General features: G+C 40.4%; 1 protein-coding gene across 8 annotated transcripts in view; it reads left to right on the top strand.

Moving 5' to 3' along the window:
* The window catches only part of ELAVL4 (ELAV like RNA binding protein 4), an 83336-nt gene extending 58876 nt beyond the window's left edge, over window positions 1-24460 (top strand). For all 8 annotated transcript variants that reach the window (XM_075424519.1, XM_075424518.1, XM_009939762.2 and 5 more), the window contains exons 3-7: window positions 3778-3881; window positions 14403-14556; window positions 14950-15175; window positions 16567-16605; window positions 20987-24460. In XM_075424519.1, coding sequence (XP_075280634.1) covers window positions 3778-3881; window positions 14403-14556; window positions 14950-15175; window positions 16567-16605; window positions 20987-21314 — 851 coding nt within the window. In that variant the 3' untranslated portion in view covers window positions 21315-24460. The remainder of the gene's footprint in view (window positions 1-3777; window positions 3882-14402; window positions 14557-14949; window positions 15176-16566; window positions 16606-20986) is intronic.
* Window positions 24461-25004: the final 544 nt, after the last annotated feature.

Raw genomic sequence — 25004 nt, 5'->3', positions numbered from 1 at the left:
GTCCATGACCAGCTTGGGCTTGGCTTTGCAGGTGGTGTTATAAGACTGTCAAGTCCTTGATAATTTTTAACCCTGGTATCTGTCTTTCACTCTTAGACCTATTCTTTACCAGATTGTAAGAGGTGCGCTACGCTTTTTCTGCACGCTAGATAAAACGTTAGGAAAAAACAGTTGTAATAGTGAAATAACAAGGTGGTGTTTTAAGTTCATCTAGAAACATCTCTTGCCTGCCCTACTGAATCGCAGCATGTGATGAACTATTGGATTCCAAGTCGCAGAAAATATTTACTATTTACGGTGCTGTTCCTGGGAAGTGTAGCATGGGAATGAACTTCAGGGTCTGTGTGGCATCCCACTGAGAGGTCCAGCTGCTTGCTTTGCACTGCCAGATTGCGTCCAAAGAAATGTTACCCTTTCTGAGTACACGCAAGAAGAATACATGATGAAAAAAACTTGAAAGTTTGGACTGCTTCACTGTATTGTAGAACAAATCCTTTTCTTCTTTCTCTGCCAGTAACAATTTTTAGTTCTTTTCATATCTAGAGTCTGTGTTTTGTCTGACATAAGGTGTATTGCTCTTGAGACTAATTTGAAAATAATATTTTTAGCTGGATATATAATTTTTTTGTTTCTTAGCTGGTAAATGTTTAGCACACTAAACCTTTATGATGTCTCCCAGCAGTCGTAAAGCTTTTCACAAATAATTTTTTCTGGGTTTATCTTCTTTTCATTTTTTCTGATATGGCGGGGTGTCTGTCTTCGTTAGATGACTGTGTTTAAGGGAGATGCTTGGAAATACAAACCAAACAAAATATACCCATGAAGCAGCAAGCTCTTAAGTGAACGATTTTTCTCTCCAGCTTCACTGGTACAAAGCGAAGCATATGGCATAAAGCAGCAAGAGGAATTTATTAATTGAAAGAATGCACCAAGATTTCAGTAGGCTGCAAAGGATGTGGAGTTTGGGTTTGGTTTTTTTTAAGATAAAAGGTTTTTTTTTTGAATTAACAGAAAGTAGGTCCTCAGAATGCTGAGTAAATCTACCCTAACTTTTTTGTGAGAATATAATGCAGCCAGAATAGCAATTAATGTACTTGGTATGAAATCAAAGCCAATAGCTTATGAGTAACAGGCCTTAAATTCTATTAGAAGTTTTATATATTTCATGATGTTCAGGAGTATATATGACCAAAAGGAAATTCTGTTTTTATGTAGCTATTATTCTAAGCAAAATTTTATGACAGTGTAATTGTTTTCTTTAAGCCAGGTTCTGCGGGCATGCATGTGGACGTCTTTGTTCATGTTGGTACTCCTTATCCTTTACCTTGGAGAAAAATATTTTTGTTTCCGGTTGGTAGTGAGAATTGGAGTTGGTGGTACCTAAAGAACTTGAATAGTGTTACTGGAGAACTCTAAGGAAAAGAGCATATGGTCTATAAAATTTTTGTGTCATTCTTTTCTTGTGTTGCCATTATTTCCCTTCCCTGCAGGTTGTGTTGTCTGTGGGTTTGTTATCCATGGTGTCTTCCTTGCAGAGGTATTTACAGAAGTGAGAATTTTCCTATGAGAAATTGATTGTATATATTGTAGAGGTGGGTCAGTCCATACGCCAGTGGCTGGACATGGAAGCCAGTGGTCAGACCCTGACGTAAATCCCAGGGCCTTGCATCAGCTGCTCCTGTTACCTGCGCACCTCTGAAGGTTGGTGAATGGTTAATGGAAAAGTAGGGACACAAACTCAGGTTATCCAAGCCCTGATCCTTGAGTCTCCCTTCCTCTGTAAAAAGGTTCGTTTTCTAGAGAACGGCTTCCTTCTGCCTAGGACTGTTCAGGATCAAATATATTAAGAATTTGATGTGTTCAGAGGCACAGGGATTGTGGCTATACAAAATATCTTAGGTAGACAAGAAGAGGAAGATGTGGCCTGGAAAGCGTCTTTACAGTATTTCTGCTCTGGGCTTCATGCTTAGTCAGACTTCAGTTCATTCTTGGTTAATGTTGTGTAACTTGGGTAAGAATATTTTTGTTGAGATTAATTTAGCTCTCCAGGAAGACTGGATATGTTTTTGTACTTTTTTATTAAGTGAAATTGGTTGGATGGAAGTGCTCCCTGCATATATTGTAGGTTAAAACAGCTATTTCTCATCCTTATGCCTGCATGTGGGCATTTTAGGCATGAACTGCAGTGTTTCTGTGGATTTTTAAGGTCTTCCATCACATAGTTAGCAGCTTTTAGTGCTTTGATCTGATTTCCTCAGACAGAAGCGCTCCCTGTATTTGTGTTACAGCGAACGCTGTATATTTGGTGGCGTCTGACTTTGAGAAACACACAGATGCTTTTTTGTAGTCCAGGAGACAAAGGAACAAAGCTTTGTGCTTGGGAGGCAGGATCCGTGCCTCCAGGGCACGTCAAGGCGCTTGGTGTGCAGCTGCTTTCCCAACCTCCTTCATCCCGGTGAGCAGGAGCTGCGTCGCCGTTTGCCGCTCCCTCAGACAGAAATCTTCCACAAGTGCTGTCCTTCTCCTTGGGAGGGATTTCGCAGGTTTCCTTCCTTGTTGCCAGTGAGCGGGAGCACTTGGATCCCCTGCACATCAGCGCCCAGGGGCACATCGTCTGTTCTCCTGATACGCTGAAGGGTGTATGAGAAGGAGCGTGGCTGAAATACAGGACTGCTCACCTGCCCGCTTGGGCTCGCTTATTCTTGAAGTTTTATTATTTGTTTGTTTTGAAGTCTATATGCCTTAATTAAAAAAAAAAAAAAAAGTAAGAATTGCTGTGCTTTCCAAATGTGCAAAATAACTTCAGTAGGAGGCTTGAGAAGGGATCTGGAAGCGGCTGTCTGTCATGTTGCATTAATAGAATCGATGCTGCAAAATTGGTACTTGGGAGCTGGGAAAAGATACCCCTTGGGTACTGCTTCTCACAGCCCATTGCAGACCCGCAGCTCTGGCCCTGTCTGTGTGGATGAGTATCTGTAGTGCTAACAGGACGGCCTCTCCGGCTCCATGTTACTGAGCCCGGCTATTAACCAGGTCTCCTCTTTCTGCTGCAAATGCAAACACGGATCTTGCTAGTAAAACAGAAGCTGTTGAAATTATTTTGGCTGCTAAAGTGGGCTCCTGCCATCCCGCGCACGGCAGCAGTTGTTGCACTGTGTTGGTTTTGCCGTTCTCTCTAATACACAGAGGAAGGCTTTAATGCGGTCTCTTGCCCTACTGCGGTTTGATCTGTCCTTTCTCTTCCTATTTACTGGCTGCTCACTGAGCAATAAAAGGAGATGTAAAGGTGGTTGTGTTTCTCAGTCAGCTGCTTCAAGGCTAGTGTTAAAACTCCATTTCCTAATTTTTGTGTTTTAAACACTTACAAACTTGTTTATAAACAGTAGCAGAATTACGTTTTCTATTGTTGTTAAGAGGTGGCCTCGTTACTCTTCTGGACGGTCAGCCAGTTACATTTATTAGGAACTCAGCACAAAACTATTACACAATTGTGCTGTCAAGCCTTGTACAGGCTTTCCAGTAAACTCCTGGGGAAGGCAGCATGGGGGGTTGCTGCTTTCTGTTTTTAAAGTAGCATCTTCAGAGCAGCAATTTAGTTTTTATGTTGCCTTCCACTGTATTAAGGAGATAATGAAATAGTGAAGAACGGCGTAAAGACCATAGGGGAAAGCAGGGATTAAATGAACAGTGTAACAAAATTGTGTTCCCACTCTTGGAAGTTGTTCCTGTACTTAAAAAAAATATTGAGTCTTTTTTTTTTTTCTCATGTTTCAACAGGGCAGAGTTTAGGGTATGGATTCGTTAACTACATTGATCCAAAGGATGCAGAGAAAGCCATTAACACTTTAAATGGACTCAGACTCCAGACCAAAACCATAAAGGTAAGAAAATACAAACGCCTTTTGCTCAATTCAGGAAGTGGAGAAAGCAGTTGAAATGGTTTCTGGCAATTTCATCAGTATTTTAATCTCCATTGTAAGGGGCACTCAGCTAACGAGCTCCTCCTTGGAACAATGGGAGGACGTGCAGAAGATGAATCTCTCTTTTCTGAGGTTGCTGCTATTGTTAAAGGGAGGAAAGTAACAGGAAGCTCCTTAAAGCATTGCAGTGATTCTCAAATGTAGAATAAAACAGCTGTAGTGATACCATTATCCACAAACAGAGGTGAAGTACGTGACAGTGTATTCATAAGTTACACGTTTTCTTGTGTTTTAATGGGGAATACCTTGACATGGACCTCTCTTTTAGTAACACATCATTATCAGGTTTTTAAAGTATGTTTCTCTAAAGTTAGAATATGTCATTCTCAAAAAAAAAAAACCCTACCTTTTTTCTCAATTTCCACATCCTTAGTTTGATTTATTCTTCTAAAAGCTGGAGGGATTAGAGATCCCACTGAAGTCTCTCACTTCATTGTTGTAATAGACCATTAGTTATTCAACGACCTTCTTTAGTGGTCTCACAAGAAAAGCAAGTTTCTATACTGTCATGTTTTTTGCTGCACCACTGATAAAGCTTTTTCGAAACAGCTTATGGAAGATTTCCACATCCAGAATTCTGACAAATAATATAGCGTAAGGAATGTGAATCAAAAAAATTTGACGGGGAACAAACAGCCGATCTGATTCGAATTACCTGAAACTGCTTTGGTCGTGTTTGAACGCTGGCTCTTGATTTGTACTGCTTTCTTAATTTTTCTTCTGCATTTAGTTTGTATTTCAAAGCAAAAAATGTTAAAGAATATAAAAATAGGATTTTTACTTTTGAAAATATCGGTACAAATACTGTCAGTGATTTTGTATCTTGCTAAAAAGATGCTGTATGGTCAATACTTCAGTTGTTCCTACCCTTTCTCACTAAAAGTTTTGGTTTGGATAACGTGGTATTCCCTAAAGCAAAAACATTTTTTGGGTTCCTGTGCATCTCTAAGGATTGTTTCAAGCAAGCTTTTTCCTAGTCTGTTTGTGTAGTGAAGAGTAGAAGTCCTGGGCTTGAGGGCTTTGGAAGTGGTGCAGCAGCTGCGTGGTTTACGTAGAGAAGGCTACTTCCAAACCTCCCTTGGACCAGCCAGGTTCCATCCCATAGATATGTATGTGGGTTGGGCCCTATATCAAAATGCTCACAGCATGTTTTTGTAGAGTTAAATAGAAAAACTTACAGGTATATGTAAGGCAAAGTGGCAAAATCTACCGTCTGCTGCAGGTGGAAATACATGCTCGGACTCAGCAGTTTCCGCTTACAGTGGAAAGTTGAGCAGTAAGTTGCTCTCCAAATTGCTTTTAAAGGCACATTATCAGGAAAAATATAATATTTTGAAAGTACTGACCTATCTTCTAAACACTTCATGAAAAACTAAGTAAACTTGAAAAATATAGATCAGTTTTTGATGCAGCACTTCTGTATTTTGAACATCATTCAGCACTAGAAAGGGTGCTACATTTCTTGTCCTAAGTACCTGTGTTGCTTTGCCTCTTTTTTTTTTTTATCTTTGTGAGCCAGAGCAAATGCTATTGAATTCATGATATTCCAAGGTTACAGGAAACACATAAGCTACAAAAAGGCCTCCAAAAATTCCAACGCGCCCCAGTTATTATTTTACATTTATCTCGCATGGAAAATTAAACCATTTTACCTGCCTTTTTATCACATGTAGCAAGATTTTTTTGTTATCCGGGAAGTTCCCATGCTAAAATGTCTTTGCTGAATGTTTTTATTTTTTTTTTTTTTAATTCAGTATAAATTTTAGGAATACAAGTGGTTTATTAGGTTTGGGGGTTTCATGCTTATTAATAGCTAGCAGATCTTTATAGAATACATGACTCTTTGGGCTCTTGAAAACTATTAAAATTTAATCATAAACAAAGAGATCGACCCAACCTACATGCATAGGAGCTGCATAATTTCTTCAGTGACTGGGAGAATGAGTATAGACTTTTTTAAATAAAATTGTTTTCAAGTAAGTGTTTATGCAGGTGCCTAAAACCAACCCAAGGGAGCCTTCTGTGCAAATAGCAAAGCTTTAGATACATGGACATCTAATCAGCAGTTTCCAACCCCATTTTTAATTACAGAATCGCATGGCATTACCTTACCTTACCCCCTTGGTTTTTTTCTGTTTTTAATTATGTTTTGCTCTTAGAAACCTTCATAAATTAGGTCCACTTTTCTGGTTCTGTGTGATGAGGGTGGAGGTTTGCTGATGTTCACGCTAACCGAGTGATGAATCGTGGGTTTGCTGCTCCCGGCAGCGCCCGTCTTGCCGGAGATGTCCCTGGTTTCCAAAGGGTTGCAAAGCAGTGAGAAACCGTATTCGGTGCCACTGAAGTCTCCGAGCTTTCCTGTTGCCCCAGCGTGCCCCTTTCCAGCATCTCACAGCGGTTTGTTATAAGGTTGAAGTACTTTAATTTGTGGAGTTACTATATTTGATTATCTGATCCGATTACTTTAGTCTAGCTATAGATGCCCTTTAGTTATTAAAAACACACTTTCGATGCATTAAAAAAGCCAGTCTCAGAAGAACGTACAGAAAGGGATTTTGTGCATATAGTTTTGTAGGCTAAAAAATATTTAATTAAATATTAGAGTAGGATTGAGCTGGAAAAGTACTGAGCATTACTTTCTTCTGTTTGCTTCATGAGTGTGGTTGGATTTTATGGCCCAGAATGACTCTGTGATGACCTATTGATGGAAAGGCTGAACCTTGGCCTCCGCCCGTGTACTCTGGGTGGGTGCAGCCCTGCGGGTAGCACTTCTCTGGCTGCCTTTTGTTTGGAAACTGTTTTGATGGAAAGCTGAAATAATTTGTGAAAGCCCTTTTACAGGGGCGGCTTACTTCTGCTTTCCAAGGTCACCTTGGTTCTGCTGGCTGTGTCCCATCTCTTTGCTCAGTCGTGGGCTCTGCTGTCCCTGCACCTCGGTTGAACATGAGCTGGCGGGGGGATATATTTGCACTCACTTTTTGACCCTGCAAGGCTTAATTCCTGTTTAAAAAAATACATTTCCTTTGTGTGTCCCCAAATCCTGTCCTTTTCACATCTGTAATGTTTTTGTGGCAGCTTAATGTTCTCCCTCTCTCTCCTGATGCCTTGCAAAACAACCATGCAGTCACAGGAGGAACTGGTTTTACAGCAGGATCAGCAAAACAGCTAGGCACAGTCCGCTCTCAGATGTGCGGACTAAAATAACTGAAGAAATGTTCTTTTATTATTTTATTGTTACAATAAATAATCCCTTTTCACTGTGGCAGCTAAAATATTTATGTGCATTTTATTTAAGTCAATGATGCTCTTTCAAGTCAAAGTTGAGAGGTGACTATTTACAGAATATCTGTTTGGGGAAAGCATCGAAGGAAGTGTTATGCGTTTGGTGGTAATAGGTTATACACGTTATGTTCCTCCTCAGTTGATCATAGCGTATATTTTATTTACGCCATTTCATAGCAGCATCATCTTGCGAGGGAGAAAGGCTTCACTTTATTTTTACAGCTAAAGCTTGACATAATTCTACAAAACAGCTTAGAACGAGGGGAAGATACAGTGTGTGTTGAAATATATATTCCAGAAATTGAATCTATTTTTAGAAATTAAATTTGCCCATCCATAAAAGCGTATGAAAGGTCACTGCTGCTGTTGAAGATTGCCTGGCAATTCAGTTGCATCAAATATCAGGAAGAAAATAAGATGTGTGATGCATGGGGTACAGATTGTTTAAACTGTGCTGCTTTGCCCTGAAAAAAAGGACAGCATCTGAAAGGATGCGAGGGAAGCGTTTTACAGTTTACATGAGGATTCAGGTGACCTGGCTTCATGTTGGGGGGTGCTGGAACAAGGGCGGAACAGAGTTTTGAAAGCAAGTTTGAAATCTGAAAAAAGCCAATGGCCCCCTGAGGCACAGTCTTGTGTCCCCTCTCCTGCCTTTTCTCTGCTGCCTGAGAAATAGGATTGTTTCTGTCTTCCACCGCAGGAGCAGGCAGCTCGCTGTGACGCTGCTGGAGCAAAGAGAGAAGTCTCCAGTGCGAAAGGGGAGAGGAATCTGGGTTGTCTGAGCCCTTGGTGCCTTCCAGTTTTCAAATCCGTCAAATCTATCAGACGATAAAATGCCAAGCAGATAGGATCGTTCCTCTGTAGTCAGAGGCTTTCTCTATACCTATTTAATTTTCAGTTCAATAACATGGAATATAGCTATCGCTGTTTTAACACCTCCTATCATTAGTTCAAAATGTGGTTTTGTGCTTTACTCTCCGGTTTTGATCAATAGGACTGGATGGTCCTAGTTTAAAATACAGTGTATAGGGCTGTAGGAGAAAGCACTCCCATGTTTTCTGGAAATGAAGTAGTAACGTTACTGCTTAAATATCTTGCTATTTATCTTGGTGTCTCTGGCGTTTTTCGAAATGCCAGATACTTCTACAAAATTCAGGCACTAAATCTGTCCATGTTAAGTCTTGTAATTGTCTGCGAAACTACAAATCGTGCTGTCACTGTAGGGTAACCGAATAACAGCCACCTCGGACTTCTCCATCCTACGAAGTCATTTGTCAGAAAGATTGCCTTCGAGCCGTGCTCGGCGGGCGGAGGAGGAAGGCTGCGGCAGCGAGTGATGGGCGAAAGAGCTGCCTCTTCTGCACCTCGTCCCGAACCGCTTGGGAGGTCTGGGGGGTTCTTAAACCCAACAATTTCAGTTGTGGCCAGAAAGTGCTGGTTTGCTGATAGTGATGGTAGCAGAGCTCTGGTGTGGTCCCTTTGGTGCAATGCTCTGCTGAAAACCCTGTGTTTTCCACTCGTATTCTCCTGTAGCCTGCCCGGGGCCTACCTGCCACCGAGCCGGCTGGCCACCACCTGCTGCTTTTCCCCATGGAGAAATGGGATGTTGTGCAAGGCTGGGTGTTAAGGGGAGGGTGTAGAGAGACCTGGGGGTACCGGGGTGTGTGCGTGGGACCCAGGGAAAACAAAATACAGAAAGGAGAAGACACAGAGAGAGGGCTTAGGTGTTCTATGGGGGACAGGAGGTGGAGGGTCGGGGGGGTGGAAGATGCTGGGAGGATCTGAGCGTGTTGGACTGTGGCAAAGCAGGATGTGCCTTTCTGAGGTTTCCCGTGTATGCAGTTGCATCAGGCCCCGTTTGCGTCTGCGGACTCAGCGTGCTCTGCACCCTCATCAGCTGCCTTCAGACATGCTCAGCTGTGTTCGCCTGAGCTCCATGAAAGCATCGCAGAGCGTGGAGGTGTGAAAGAGCATGCACGCCTTTACTTCCCAGAAAATTCAGATTACAGGCATTTGCAGGCTGCAGATTTGGGATGTAGTTGTTCTACAGTTCCTTTTAAAAATAAGATAATTGCTCGTTCTGTTTTGTGGTAGCTCAGAGTTAGTCATAAAAGGGGTCATCTGCTGTGACTGCTGCACCCTGGAACAAAGCCTTGGACAAGAAACTGCATGGATGCCACAGACCTGGAAAGCCTCAACTGAATTTACTTTGGTTTTACTCTCTGTCTGTGTAACCTTTTGGACTTTGTAGTGCTTGTTAATAAATCCTTCGCCACCCTTTGTGCCCGTGGTGATGCTGCTGCTTGAAGGACATTTCAGTGCTGTATTTGAAGGTTCAGATTTGGCTCCTCTGCTTTCAGCGGGCACCGGAGAGTCTTTACATGTTAGTTTTGTGCATCTTGTCGTAATCGAGATCTCTCTTTTAACTGCCTCAGTTTTGCCAATGAATCCTTTTCATTCCACAGAGCCGCAGCAATTATTTCTCTTAGCCCTGCTCTTGATACAGCCAGAGTGCTGCTAGGTTGTTATCTATGGGTGTCTTTCCTGAAATGATGGGATAGACCATTGTATCTTACCTGCAATCATAATTAATCCCAGTAAAATGGCATTGAATCACTCAACAGTAAACTACATAATCACTCCCCTCCATCCCCCAGCCAAGGGCTTGGAGAAGAAAAAGGACAAAGCCGAGCAAGCAGCGGATGTGAAAATACTGCAGATTCTGGTCCTCAGCCTCTGGACCAGAGGGGTTTTGTGTGTGATTATTCTGAAAAAGCATATAGCTTTCACAGGAGGGTTTCTTAAATCTGGTTTTGCACAAGATTAGGACAGGGATGAGGGCCTGGAAGTGGCTGTGGGGAATCGTCTCTTCTGGCCGCAGCCTGTCCTCTGGTGTTAAGCTGATTTTACTTCTAGTTTTGTATGTGTGTGAAACAAGTGAGATTGTGCTTATTTACACGTGTGAAGCTCTTTGAGTGGTCGTGTTAAAGCACTTCTAGGTCGTACCAGTGGAAGAAGAGGCAGCATGTGAGGGAAAGGTTGTCCCCATTTTACATGTTTGGACCTCAGGCAGGAAAAAAGCAAAGTGACTCACCCCAAAAGTCGTGCAAGAAATCCTACTTCTCAGAGCATGTCACGCAAAGAGGCAAAGCCAAGTCTTCAGAATTATTAAGGTCACCAAGCAGTTCAGTATTATTGAACGTTACACAATTGTCATCTTCGAAAGCCGCCCAGGGAGTCCTGTAACACTGACTGCACCTTACTTGCTCGTGGCTGGAGAGATGTCCCAGGGATTGCAGGTACCTTCGGTGGATGGGTTGATGGCCCATGGATGCCTGTGCTGCCATGCAGCACACTCTGAATAAAGGCTTCTGACTTGTCTCATGTTCCCCAGGTGAGTAACGCTGGATGCAAAGCAAGGCATACATCTACTTGGAGAAGTTCTGGTTTTGAAGGACATGAGCTGCTGGGTTGCTTGTCAGGAGATGTTTTGATGGGGGCAGGGTGGCTCTGCTGGCAGTGCTAGCACATCATTTCAGGGAAGGATCGTGCTGCTCCTCTTGGGAGTAGATGGGAGTTGGGTTTTGGGAGAAGGCTTCTAGAAATGGGCTTAATGTTTGAGAAGTCCAGGATTAGCGTATGTGCTGGAGGCATCTCTTGTGATGAGCAGCATTGAAGTGGTTAAGGGTCAGTGTTTAAAAGGTTGCTGTTGCGTGTCCAGCGCCTTGCCTCTGGAAGACAAATGGGATGCGCTGGTGCCGCCGGGTGCCTTGGCTGTGGGCTCTGACTTGGAAAGACAGCTTCAGTTTAGCTGCTGAAGAGTCTTGGGGTTAAAAATTCTTCAGAAAGTTTTCTACGTGGGAAAATGGGTGGGAAATCAATAAGCAAGATAATTACTTTAACGCAGAGATATTTTCTGCGCTCCTGAACTAAAATGTGCATTACCGTGGAAGATATGAAACGCTGGACCTTACGACTGCAGTAGTGTTTGGAGACAGTGCTGCAGGCTCTTGAGATGGCTGAAGAGAAGCCCTTACACAGGCTGATGTTCAATGTCAGATGAGAAACATCCTAGCAAATGTTTTTCACAGTTTGTGTGTATATATTTATAGAAACTAATATTGGAGGCCAGCAAGCCATAAAATGAGTTGTACAGTATTTTATTATCTTCCTTGCGAACTTGACCAAAGAACTCCTAAGTGATCTTACACGGTAAAATATAACACTGTTGTTTGACCTCCAACTGTCAGCAAATGGACAAACATTTTAATGCTGAGCAATGCCTGAGTCAAACAGTAGTTTGGCATTCTCAGTCTCATTTATTTGAATTTCTTCTGGTGGTTAGGATTTCCGTATTCTTTTCTTTCTGAACGCACTTTTATTATAGGCCACTAAAACTGCCGGGGGGGGGGGGGGGGGGGGGGACCACCAAACATTTTTAAGTGTGAATATAAAGAATCAATGTAGCATCCTTGCGCAGTGCTTTGTGGCTTCCAATGATAAAAATGGGATCTGATCTTGGCTCCCGTTTTAACCTTCGCGGCACAAGGAGCTTCTGGTGTGGTGGAGGGTAAGGGTGGGCGATTTCTTCCTTTGATAGCTAATACGTGGGAAGACATCCATCCTCGGTACTAACTGAATAATGGCTTGAAAGCAGGATGGCACAGTCTAACTGATCGATTTGTCATTGGCTGACCTGAGAGAGAAGATGAAAAAGATTCAAAAGCAGATAAATAATTGACATTACTAGTCTTGGGTCCATCCAGCTCACAACCTTTTCTCCTTGATAATAAAAATGGCTGAGCTGCTTTTGGCAGGTTCTTTGTTTTGGCAGGTTCTTTCTTTGGTGCAGGCTCCCCTGCAACCTGAATGTTTGATTGCAGGAGGGAATAAAGATTAGACTTGAGCGGCGATAGGTGTTTACATGTGCTGTGAGTAGATGGATCTGAGAGCGTGTGCGGTCTCCTTCCACTGCGTGTCTGCAGGGCCCACAAGAGCAGAGCATTTTCTGTACGTAGAAGTGTGTGTGTGTATGAATAAGAACCATCAAGCACTCAGTGCTCCGGGAAGTAGTGTTTTTGGCATATCCCAGTACTTTTTATCTTCCCTGTAATGTGGCATTTGGTTAATGAATGTGCCAGAGTGAGAAAACCCAAAGGAAACCCCTGGCTGTTTTCCCAGGAACTTTATTAATTTTGCAGCTCTCAGTTTTGAGGTACAAGTAGGGTTTCTACCCCCACTCCAGAGAGGCTCTGAAGTGTTTTTTTAAACAGTTACTCCTAAAGCAGGTTAAACTGTAGGTGTCTGAATGCTTAGTGTACCCCCCTTAAAGTAAGGCATTTGTGGAGCGTGGAGAGAGAGTCTGCTTTTCTGAATGCCCCGGCACGGGATACAAATGAGAAGCTGCTGACGTGAGACCACCAAACCAGGCACAGTCAAAACCAGTGATTTTCAGCATGGTGTCTGTAGGTGAAAGCACAGTGTGGTTATCCCTGGTTCCCCCAAGCACCTGGCTTGATCTTAGTTACATAAAAGCCAAGCGGTGCTGCATGTGTTCTGGTCCTGGAGCATCAGGGGGGTGTTTGGGACCAGCAATTAACTGACTTCAGTGCTGCACCTCAGCGAGAGCTCATGGGCTGTGAGGTCCTAAATTGCTGAGGCACGAAATAGTTTCCGCCCCAGTATCCTTCTCCCTTTCAGCACTGATCTCGGCACCTGAAGGTTTCTCAGCTTGTTACATTTGCTTGTGCCTTTGTGCCGTGCCTGAGATTGCCTCTGATGCAAATGTTTTATCTAACCCCTTTTTCACATTTCTTTCCCTAAATTTTTCCACCTCCTCTCTTGAGCCTTCTCTGTAAATGTTAGATTTAAAAGGTTATGTACAAACATGTAAGTTATAAAGAAGTTGCCAAAAACCTTAAAATCTAGAATCTTTAGAGATTGTCTGCTATTATGCAGAGAAGATTGTGAAAGCAAATATTAGTCATTCACATCATTTTCTGTGTTGATTCAACATCTATTTTTAGGTGTGGAGCACATAAAGACAACTCTTTGACACATAAAACACATAAAGGCATCCACTTGACATCATTTGTGTTTGGGCTAAGGCTCAGGAAGAGGGGAAGACAAGAGTATGTGTGATGGGACCCCCCCCAGTTCCTTCCAGGACACATTTTAAGACATAATGCAGGAATGTACTGATCTGTTTATATTTAAACAAATCAAGATGAAGTGCAAAATACTCAGGTTTGGATCCAGTGCTATTTCAGATGTGTTGCAAAGTAATTCTTCGTGATCCGTGCTGAACACTTGCCATTAGGCTTTATCCAGGAAGTATTTTTATTATGTTAAATGTGTGTTCTAAATGTATATATTATTTTAAAAGTGCAGAAGGCTTTTTATGCACGTATTATAAATCTGATTCATGGGTAGAAGAGCAGCTGAGAGCCTTGATTTAATAATTTTCCAACAGCATACATGCAGTGTCTCAGCTAGATGATCTTGTTTGCTTGGTCATAATATTTTATGGTCTGGTTCTGGGCTTATAGTGCAAGGGAACTTCTCGTGATAAATTGCAGATACGACAATGAGTGTCAGTACACGGTTCCCCGAGCAGATGTTCATTTAGTCTAATTTCACCAGTACTTTACTGTTCATCCAGAACAGATCTTGCCAGCTCAGGATGAAAACACAGAGAGAGATAGCACAAAAGATCATTCTGCAAATAACCTGATCTGTTTCAGACACTTGGAGAGAGGAGGGAAAGAAAAACATACTGGAACTTTAGAGTGCTACGTATGTGCGAAGGTTATTACACATTGGATATGGTAAATCATCCATACACCCACAACCCATAGGGGTAAATTTACAAAGCCGTGCGTAGGAAGTTGCACATTAATCTGCCTCTGAACAATAGTTATTTTATGCCTGCACTTAAAGAACCCTTGCGTCTGTTTTTAAGGTCTCTCTAGCTCTTCCTCTGTTCTTCCAGCCTTTCCTGGCTTTGTTGGTTTTGCAGAACAGGTAGTGTCTGAACTTGAGGGTTATTGCTTGTGAAAGAACAGAAGATAATCTGTCTGTTTAAAATGCAAAGGATGGCTGTAGCTTACTAATTTGCCTTTCCTTTTCTTCAATCCGTAGGTGTCATATGCCCGTCCAAGTTCGGCATCAATCAGAGATGCAAACTTGTATGTCAGCGGCCTTCCGAAAACAATGACCCAGAAAGAATTAGAGCAGTTATTCTCACAATATGGGCGCATCATAACCTCACGGATTCTGGTTGATCAAGTCACAGGTTAAAAGAAAACTTTTCTTGATACATGCATATTTTTCTAGAAATGGCAAAATTGTAAACGCTTGCTGGCAGTTGGGTTTTAAGACAATATGACTTGTAGTGTAAAATGCAGTACCTGGTTCTTTATAGACATAACTGTTTGGAGGCATAACTGCTGCCTCTTTAATGAGAGATCTCAAAATGCAGAATGTTGTTTACTTGAAGTCGTTACATTAAATATGGTAGGGGCTGATCTTGGAGAACACAGCTGGGGAAGGGTGTTTTTCTTTATAGGACTTGCTTTAATTTGCAAGCTGTGTATTCTGTGAAGTCAAAACCAACATTCGGTTTGTTCATTACTTAGATGAGGCTGTTCCTACAAATATTCATCTGTTCACTGTTTTTACTTCCCAGGGGTTTCTCGAGGTGTGGGATTTATCCGTTTTGATAAGAGAATAGAGGCAGAAGAAGCCATAAAGGGACTAAATGGCCAGAAGCCTAGTGGTGCTACAGAACCAATTACTGTGAAGTTTGCCAATAACCCCAGCCAGAAAACAAGCCAGGCACTCCTTTCACAGCTGTATCAGTCTCCCAACAGACGCTACCCTGGACCGCTTCACCACCAGGCTCAGAGATTCAGGTAATTACCTGGAAAAGAACTGAAGTTCCACCAGCGACGACAATGTGGGGCAGGTGCTGTGCAGGAAAATATGCTTTAGTTGCATAGGCTGACCTGATTTTCTTTGTAAAATTAAATATTCTTTCCTGGAGAATGAGGAGGAAAATCTGCTGACAGCAGTAGTCATGTTGTATTTACTAAAACAGCTGAAGTACTGTACAATCAGATCTCATGAAGGCTCATAGAAAAAGGGAGGACAAAATAGAGTTACACTGATAATCAAATGAGCAGTGACTATCCTGTTCTTTCTCATTTTTTTTTTTGGTAATGCTTTTATTTTCTGCTGTATTATTACAGTTTTGATGCAGCTTAGACTTTGATCTTAATGGCAGTGGATTGGTAGCAGGAAAAAAGCTGAGTCTGTTCCAGTCAGCAGCAGTATCATTAAATTTATTAGCCTGAGATATCTGCTCTTAGTATAAAGAGACCTTGTGTTAGTCTTTGGTGGGAATCTTCAGATGCTTTCGGGGATGTTTTATGCTTTGCATTCTGAATATAGTGTTTCCATCTGATACCTAAGCCAGAGTTAGCAATACATGATGTTCTCGTTACTTTGATACTAATTTTCAGGCAGCCTAGCATTCAAGTGAAAAGTCTGCCTTCCAAAAAAAAAAGCCAAACTTGGACATATTCATACAACTGAGTTGCATACTGGCTTTAGAAATTTATTCAAAAGTAATTGTAGTTTTTCAGGAGATGAAAAGTGTTGATGAATTCAAGATCATAAAAAGTCAGTCATTAGATACAATAAATTTACACTTGTTTTTGTCTTTGGCGCACATCTGTGTCCATTGCGGTTATCACTAAATCATTCCATGGATAGGACTTCAGTGTGCTCCCATGGAAAGCAGATGCAAAATTTGGTGATCATTTAGATTGACATATAGTGGAGGATTAATACTAAATATATGTAATATAGTGGGGAGAATGTATTGTGGTAAAGCAATTAGAATCAAGAATTTTTCTGGTTCCAGCAATTCTGGACTGTAACATTTTATTTCCAAGTTAACTGGAAATATAAGGTGAACAGTTGAATTATTTTGCAAAAATTCCCTTCTACTGTTGTCTAAAAAAGACAAATCGGAAGTGGATTTTTCTTAAAGCCAAACCTGGGAAGTGAAGGTTTTCTCTAAGACTGTAGGCAAGTTAAAAATGGCTTTAAATGCTGTGGTGGAAATTTAAGCACAACCTCAGACTTGACAAAGCAGGCCGGGAGTTGTTCGGCTCCTTAGATGTGTGGGAAACTTGTTGAACGTTTCTTCTTTGAAAATGGAACGCTATTAATAATAGTTCCATTGAGCGATCTTGCCATCTGTGAGACATTAACCCAAAGACCCTCCTTCTCTTTTCAGGCTGGACAATTTGCTTAATATGGCCTATGGCGTAAAGAGGTAATTAGAATTCCACAGATTGCCAGATGTCCGTGTTGGCACAGATTGGTGCTACAATTTATTTTTTTTAATTCACTAACTTTATTTTTTTTAATTCCTTCTTTTCTTCCACCAGCATGTCAGATTCTTTTTAAGTTTGGACTTCAGTTGGTTTTGTTAATTTAAAGGCCACACACGCAAATTCTGTGGGTTTTTTTTCAACCTTTTTTTATTTACAGGTGGGCTTCACAAATGGTTTAGGTGCAACAGCTACAAGCATTCAAACTGCAGTTGTCCTGCGAAGTGGCACTTTTTCCAGAATCAGAACTATTAAACTTAAGTTTTTAGCTAATCTCCAATCTGATAATAGAAAACCTAAGTCAAAAACAGAATTACACTGCTGTTGTCTAAATCTCGCAGTTAAGACCTTCTTTCTAGTACATGTGGCTTCACAAATTTGATTTGAAAATATAGCTGTGTGCACCTTAATCAGCCCTACATTTCTTTTGTTACAGGTTTAATACTTTGAAATTTTCTTGGTGCTTGGGATTTGTTTTTCATTTAAAATAGCTCTGTGTGTTCATATGTATGTGTGCGTGTGTGTGATAAAGCTCAGCTGATTTGTAAATGTTTATGCTGTTTCATGAGTATGTTCCATGTTTGATAGCTGAGATGAGTTGACGTGCTGTTAGTGTTTCCTCTAATGGCACACATCAACGCAAGTGAACCTTACAGCAGCATAAAGGTGTAGTTACCGTAAGATGTCCAGCCATCCCCCACAGTTAAGATGAGAAAGTGCTTCTTAATCTTCTGAAATGGTCTCCTCACCACATTTGAAAATTATTTGAGCTTTTTTAAAGCTAACCCTGTGAAATGGTGTGGTAAGTATATCTTCACACTGGCCAGTAGTGGACAGTGACATGGGTTTTAACTGCTGCCACAGTAGCTATCATACAAATCACAAATCTTAAGACTACTTACAAAAGCAATAGTCAAAACAGAGGCAGCGTAGCTTCCCAGAGCACCAGTTCTGGTGTTCATCAGTACATTTGTTACATTTGCAATATCCTTAGCAGTCACGGTGATACGATGAGTCAGAACTGACCACCTGATTTTATCACACTTCTGCGTTCTCCCGTCTCACTTCTTTCTTGATGTTGCCAAGAACATGGTGAAACTCTCAGCCTCAAGTATCTTCAGGCACAAGTCAGCGTCAGAAGGATGGGTGTGTTCCTGGAGTTCTCCCTGGGTTCGCTGCTGCTTTGCTGGCGCTGGACTGGCCCGTGGTGCAGGACAAACAGGGCTTAGCCCAACCTAGTGAGGGTCTGAATTCTGATTTCCTGTGACCTACAGAGGCAGAGCAAGTTACTTGTCTCTGTAGGTTATGCTTCTGCTTGCTTAATATTCAAGCTTCTGCAATGTTAGCCTTGAATCACAGCAGGTTTTTTTTAAGTTGTTTTGTAAACATCTCAAACTAGTGGTTGTCTCTTCCCAGCAAATATTGAAAACTTGTACTTGCACTAGCAGTCTCTGTATTTCACAGGCATAGGGTCACACAAGAAAGACTACTGGTAAAAAATTCTTAAACTGCCTCTGAAACATCCATAGTGTAGTGTTCCTGGGCTTGGGGGTCAGTTCATTCTTTCCTCATGTTAATTGTGCGGTACTGATGGAAAATGAGATGTGGTGACGTGGAAAAAAGGTTTTATCAACAGTAATTTCAGATCAAAGCAAAGGTACTTATCTTGTATTTGTGTCAATACACTTGCTCTAGTTTCCTGGATTCACAGCAGCTGCTGTGCTCGTGGTACCCAAGTCGTTGAAGCTGCATAGCTCTTGAACATTTCCAGGGGAAAGCTGCTCTCCAGTGAATTGTATGAAACTTTAACCCTTTACATCAGTGCAGCATTCCTTAAAAATGCAAAAATTTATAACGTACTGTGTGGCGTGCACAGCTCTGCATTGTACAGATTTTACAGTAACATCGCTTACAGGGTAGTGTACATTTTAGTGTTGAACTTCATGTTAAATTTAAACATTGCAGAAAGGAGTGTTTGCTGGCCTATGTATGTCACTAGCACAGTTGGCACTTGTCAGCAGTGGGCTTAAAGTCCCATCTTCCAGATTTCAGAAGAAGCTGAAGCTGTTGGCCTGTACAAGCTCTCAGTCCTGGTCGCCTTATGTACAATTCCACGTACGAGGAAGGAGCAGCGTAAACTGGCCTTGTCCAGCCGTCTTTGTTTTCAGCAGCTGGGGAAATACCGTGGGTTCGAGCTGTGCTGAACTGTTACCATCATGTTACTAGTTCCAGTATGCGGGAGAGAAACAAAAAGATGCTGAGAGTAGGGTTTTCAGAAGTGAAGTTCAGTTGGAAAATTGCCACGTGTTCTTATTAAACTGTCTGCAGATCTATATGTATGTCTGAGGATCCAACGCTGTGAGCATTTGTGAGCTGCTCATTTACAGCATAGCTACACCCCAGTGATGTTCCTCAGCTTAAGATGTATATTTCAAGTGTCTTTTTTCCTTGAATATACATATAAAGTGCCATCAGGAGTCAACAGAATGGTGAGCAGCCATCAAGTGTGCAGTTTCTTTTATGGTTATTTAATATACATTGCATAATATTGTGCAGATTGCTAAATGTGTGTGGAAGTACTACAAATGAAAAAGGAGAAGTTTTGGAGAGCACAAGAGCTCACTCAGCAACACTGAGTTGTCATCCCCCCCTCCACTCCCTCAATCATCAGTCAAAAAATCCTGAGGAATTATTACTCGGTTCTGGTGTTAGAACTCATCATATTGAAGGTACATGTGAAACTGGATTTTTATTAAGACATTTCCTCTGTGCAGTTGTTATTTTAAAACATATCCCAGAGTGTAGCTTCAGAAAGCATGTCATTTTATTTTTTTCGAGCTGATGAAAGGAAAATTATGTTGATCCTGAGGGCTGATTCTGCTTAACATCTTCATTAATAACCTGAGTCACGGGCTGCAATGCGCCCTCCTTGCATTAATGGGTGACACTAAATTGGTGAGGGAGCAGGGGCAGTCACCGTGCTGTTGGCCACAGCTGCCACTGGGGAGACCTTGACAAGCTGGAGGAACATGGCAAAATTCAGGAAAGGCAAATGCAGAGTTTAGCCCCTGACTGCTGCCTTCAGCTACCTGCAAGAGGCGTTAGAAAGAAGATGAAGCTGAGCTCTTCTCAGAGGTCAACTGCGAAAGGACAGGAGTCAACAGTGACGGGTTGCAGCAGGGGAAATTCAACCAGTGTAAGGGAAAATCATTCACAGTGAGGGTGGTGGAGCCTTGGAGCAGGGGCTGCAGCAGTGGAATTCCCATCCTTGGGGTTTTTCAAAACTTTCCTCTGCAAGGCCACGAGCAGCTGATCTGGGAAGTTATCCTCGCTTCTTGCAGGAGGTTGACCAGATGACCTCCGTGGATCCTGTCCAGCTTATATTATTCTTGGTGGTTCTGTGTTCATGAACACACTACCTGGCTTTAGCTTCCCAGTTCGGATGTTGAAGTTAAGAAAGTAGTCCCAAAAGGCAATGGGGGGAAGTTAGGGTGCTATATTAGATTTCTAGGAGCTTGCCTCTCTACGTTGACTATGTGAAGAACCTAAGAGCCTGTCACGGATGTGAAGTCTCACAGTATGAAAGTATTAGTTGACATGCTCATTAATTATATTCATGCACTGTTTTACTTACTCTACAATTGCTGCATAAATCTTCTTTAATATGTGGCCAGCATTAGGACTTTTTTATTAACTGGATTTTTTCCCACTGTATGTCAATTAAGGACTACGTTAGGAGGAGAATTAAAATCTACCACTTACAGACGTCCCTCTAAATCTAATAGTATTTTTAGCTAAATAGGCTGCTGTTGTATCTGAATCCTGACAACAGCATTTCATATTAATCTCTTAAAACAAGCCTTGAAGTTTGGGGGTTTGCTTTCTCTGCACACTACTAAAAAAAGTAAAGCATCAAATCTCCGTTGCCCTGAAACTACGTTATTTTAGTGATGGGAATAAGTGACGTATTCCTGCAGGCCTCTTGAAATGAACTCTTACTGATAGCAGCATGCACGGGTCCTTTTTGACTTGAATTGTCCTTAAGCATTTCTTTTATTAGATCTTTGTATACATCTAAGTAGGGCTTATCCTTGAAGGGAGAAGCATTTATGCCCGGATTTGGTCTGTTTTTTTTAGTACAGTTACCCTCCACTTAAGCAGGAGACAGAAACTAAGGGTGGCTACGTAGTCCTCTTCCAGGGATAGGATCGAGAACCTTCATTGTTTCATTTATTTTGAAGGCTTATTTATTTTAAAGTCTTGGTTCCATGTAGCTTGTGCCAAGAGATATATTTAGAATAGACCCCTCTTTTTACTTGGTAGGTTTTCTCCGATCACAATTGATGGTATGACGAGCCTTGTCGGAATGAATATCCCTGGTCACACTGGGACTGGATGGTGCATCTTCGTCTACAATTTGTCTCCCGACTCGGATGAGAGCGTGCTGTGGCAGTTGTTTGGTCCCTTTGGAGCAGTCAATAATGTCAAGGTGATCCGTGATTTCAACACCAACAAGTGCAAGGGATTTGGCTTTGTCACCATGACCAACTACGACGAAGCTGCCATGGCGATTGCCAGCCTTAATGGATACCGTTTAGGAGACAGAGTATTGCAAGTTTCCTTTAAAACCAATAAAACCCACAAATCCTGAATTTCATATCCTTACTTACTAAAATATATATATATAAATATATATACGAACAAAACAAAACAAAAAAAAACTCTTCAAGGCTTATATTCAACCATGGACTTTATAAGCCAGTGTTGCCTAAGTATTAAAACATTGGATATCCTGTGAGGAACAGGAAAGGATTTTATAATGCTTAGAAAAAAAAAAACCTTTGATGCATTGAATGTTCTTTCATAGCTGTCGTTGTTGAATATAATATACATAGATAACAATGTGCAGGGATTTTTACCCGGCCAGCTAGTTTTACTACCTTCCTTGAAGGTGGGTCTTTTTAAGATGACCATTCACTCATTTGAAAAAATAATAAAACAAAAACAATTTTTACAAACTAATGGGATTAAAAGCGAGAAAAACGGTTTTGCTTTTCTTTTCTTTTTTTTCAAAACATTGATTGAATCAGATTGGTAAACCCCCCAGATAAATTAAAGAGGAACAATAAAAATTGCAAAAAGAACAACATGATTTTGCAACTTTTTTTATTTTTCCTTTTTTCTTTTATATCATGTGAACTAAACAGTCTTCTGTTAGGGAATGGGGTACAGGGGGATACCTGATGACATAACAATTTAAATAACATTAACAATGTTGCCAAAGAGGTGGTCTCTTTGCTGAAAATGGGTTTCAAGAAAAATCTATTTTTATAAAATATAAAGAATTTTTACAAGAGAATCTGGATTTGAGAAAAAATATTTTGACTGGCTAATTTAGGGGAAATTGACAACTTTGTCATGTTCATACTGCACTGGTAACTTTTTAGAGATCAAGATGTGTGTTTTAAACTGGATTAGTAGATTGTTTTTTGAAGGATGGGCTACAAACAGATGATCTTCGTATCTTTTCATAGCATGTAATAAAAATATTAAATACAGTACGGGAGAGTGTTCTTCCCAGGCACGCAGTTACCCACAGTCAAAACCCAAAAGCAAGGAGATGAGTTGCAAGACGGTTTTTCTTTAAGTCATCAGTATGGGATATCAGCAGAACAAAAGTTAAAAAAAATTAATTTTTTGATCAAAAACTTCCTTGGTTTGAGCAGTAGGTGCTACAAAATTATTTACATATCTTAGTATCATAGTTAAATGTAATGTGTTTAGAAAAAATACATTTGCTTTAAATTTGTTAAGAATTTTCAAATTCACTTTATAGCCCAAGCTAATATAATTGGGCTGTGTTGGCACATTTGGAACACTGTTTATGTTGCTTGAAACACTTATTTATTTAATTGCCGATGTGATGCATATGGCCAAAATCAAATATAGCTAGTTTGGCTAGTCTACTTATTTGTTTACTTAAACTATGGGAAGAAGCATATTATTGTGTCATTTTGTTGTGTGTGTATGTGTATATATAATATAAATATATATATATAAAGTTATTTTTTCTTTTGGTTAATTTATTATAAGTTGTAACACTTTGCTAGTTTTGTTTGTATATGTCTTAAAATGTTTTCTTATGATACTTAAGTGACAGAGGTATCAAGGTAACTTGTGTAGAAATATTGTTTGATATATTGTCATGTTTGTTGTGAATATTTTTTCTTACTGCACAGTAGAAAAGAAAACAACTGGGTCTTTATTTTAATGTAATTCAGATTGGGGAAAACAGAGCTAAGGGAACAAAATGACTGAGGGGGTGCTCTCCCATGTCCAGTGCACTGATCATTTTAGTATGTTTGTGCTTTGTACGGTTATATATTTAAAACAAAAAAGGGTCATGCTCTTCCCTGAGTACTAGAAACAGTTACTCGCTATGCATAATCTAGTTGATAGTTAAATTTGCTATTGCTTTTCTTGTCTTGTTATATAAAATCTTTTCAATACAAGTTTAGTCTTAATGGTAATAAAACGTTATGGTTATTTATAACTTGTGCTTATTTTGTGCATTTTTTCCATGCTATACCCACTAACTGCATGTAGACTAAGTATTGTTTTTTCACACTGAAGAGGCAAACTTTTGTAGTAGACAAATAACTAAAGCAAAGGCTGCATCATAATTTTATCAGTTTTTTACTTTAACAATGTTAGATTTTAGTTTAAAGGAACACTCATTCAATGTTCAGGGAAACCTTTATACATCATCTGCTATGAATGAGCGCAGTTTGCTGGGAAAGTTTTGATGCATTTGCTAAGCATTAGTGGGGAAGGCATGTCAGAATCTTTTCTCTACGATGTGTTTTACTATCTGAATAATAATAATAATAATTTAAAAAAATCTTTCTTAGGACCAGGCAGTTGTATACTTTAGTTATAATTGAATGACTTCATGTTAACCTTGCTAGTTTAGATCATTTCTGAGGGAAAGTATTGTAAATGTTTTTTTCATAACCTTGTTGTGTTTGAATTATTTGTACTTTAATTGTCCAGACAATAAATGAAAGTGTGTAGAATGGCTATGGACTTTCCACCTTTTTAACTGTGTTCAGATGTTTTAGTGATCCCAGCCGCACCTCAAACGAGGTGGATGGTAGAGTCTGATTTCAGAAGCAAGGTCTTCAAGAGAGAAGCGTACTAGTCAAACCAGATTGAGCATATTCATTGTTTGTTTTTTCTTTCTGAAGGTTAGAAAGAATCGGCCATTTAATTTGAGATGTTGATCACCAAATACCAAACTGTAACTGTAACTTTATTTACTTGAATGTGGAAGATACTGAAGGATTTCTACTATATACAGTATTTTTACACAATGAAAATATTAACTCAGTCAATGTCAACACTTAACAAAGGTAGCAAGCAAATTTCAGCGTTAATACAGGTTTTTAAGCCATCATTTTAGTTTGACTTTTCTATGAATATGCTATGAATGTCATGCAATATGAAACACTGTACATATCTGCTGTACAACATTATATATGATCACATTCCAAATCTGATTCTTTTCACCATGTGTTATAACTAGAGTTGATACTTCTTTCAGTTGACTTGTTTGAATCCCATTAATACAAATATTCACTTCATGTTTATGTTCTGTAACATTCACTAATTGAGAATATGTACCTTGTAAAACCGCAGCATTGAATTTCGTAACTGAGATTAGGAAATCTATATCAGAGGGCTGGATGGACTGTGTGGTTCTTCAGCTCCTTCACCTATTAATAAACTCGTGTTTTTGTGAGATTAAGTTACCATGTTGGTTATAATAATTAATTTCAGGCCACAGAGTGAGTTTGTGCTTAATTCATCTTTAAATCAACCTTGCCATTCCACAGTGAAAGAAGTTAATGATTTGCTCTGCATAAAGACTTGGCTCTGAAAAACATCATCCTTCCATCTATATATATGTATATACACACACTTTTGATTGTATACATATATACATACGCTGTACAACAGTGTAACATGCACCAGCCCATTTAAAAAAACTGCACTTTCTATTTAGAATGAACCATAGTAAATAGTGTTATTTTGTAACAACCACTGCCTGCATTAGGTGGTGAACCTTACAAACGCTGTGATTTTTTCCCTGTCCTTTCTTCCGTCACTGTCAGAAAAGCAGTGAGATGAAAATCACAGTCTAGAACCTTGTAAGACAGAAATGTAACTGTACACTCTGGCATTTTGCTGTTGACTTCAGAGGGGCCCGCTTTGATCCAGGTTATTTTCCTCGCTTCCACCGACAGGTTGGCTGCTGGTCTGTGTCCCGTTCCTGTCCGGT

Source organism: Opisthocomus hoazin, chromosome 6 (assembly GCF_030867145.1).
Source record: "Opisthocomus hoazin isolate bOpiHoa1 chromosome 6, bOpiHoa1.hap1, whole genome shotgun sequence".
Taxonomy (NCBI): Eukaryota; Metazoa; Chordata; class Aves; order Opisthocomiformes; family Opisthocomidae; genus Opisthocomus; species Opisthocomus hoazin.
This window is presented reverse-complemented; position numbering and strand designations above follow the sequence as displayed.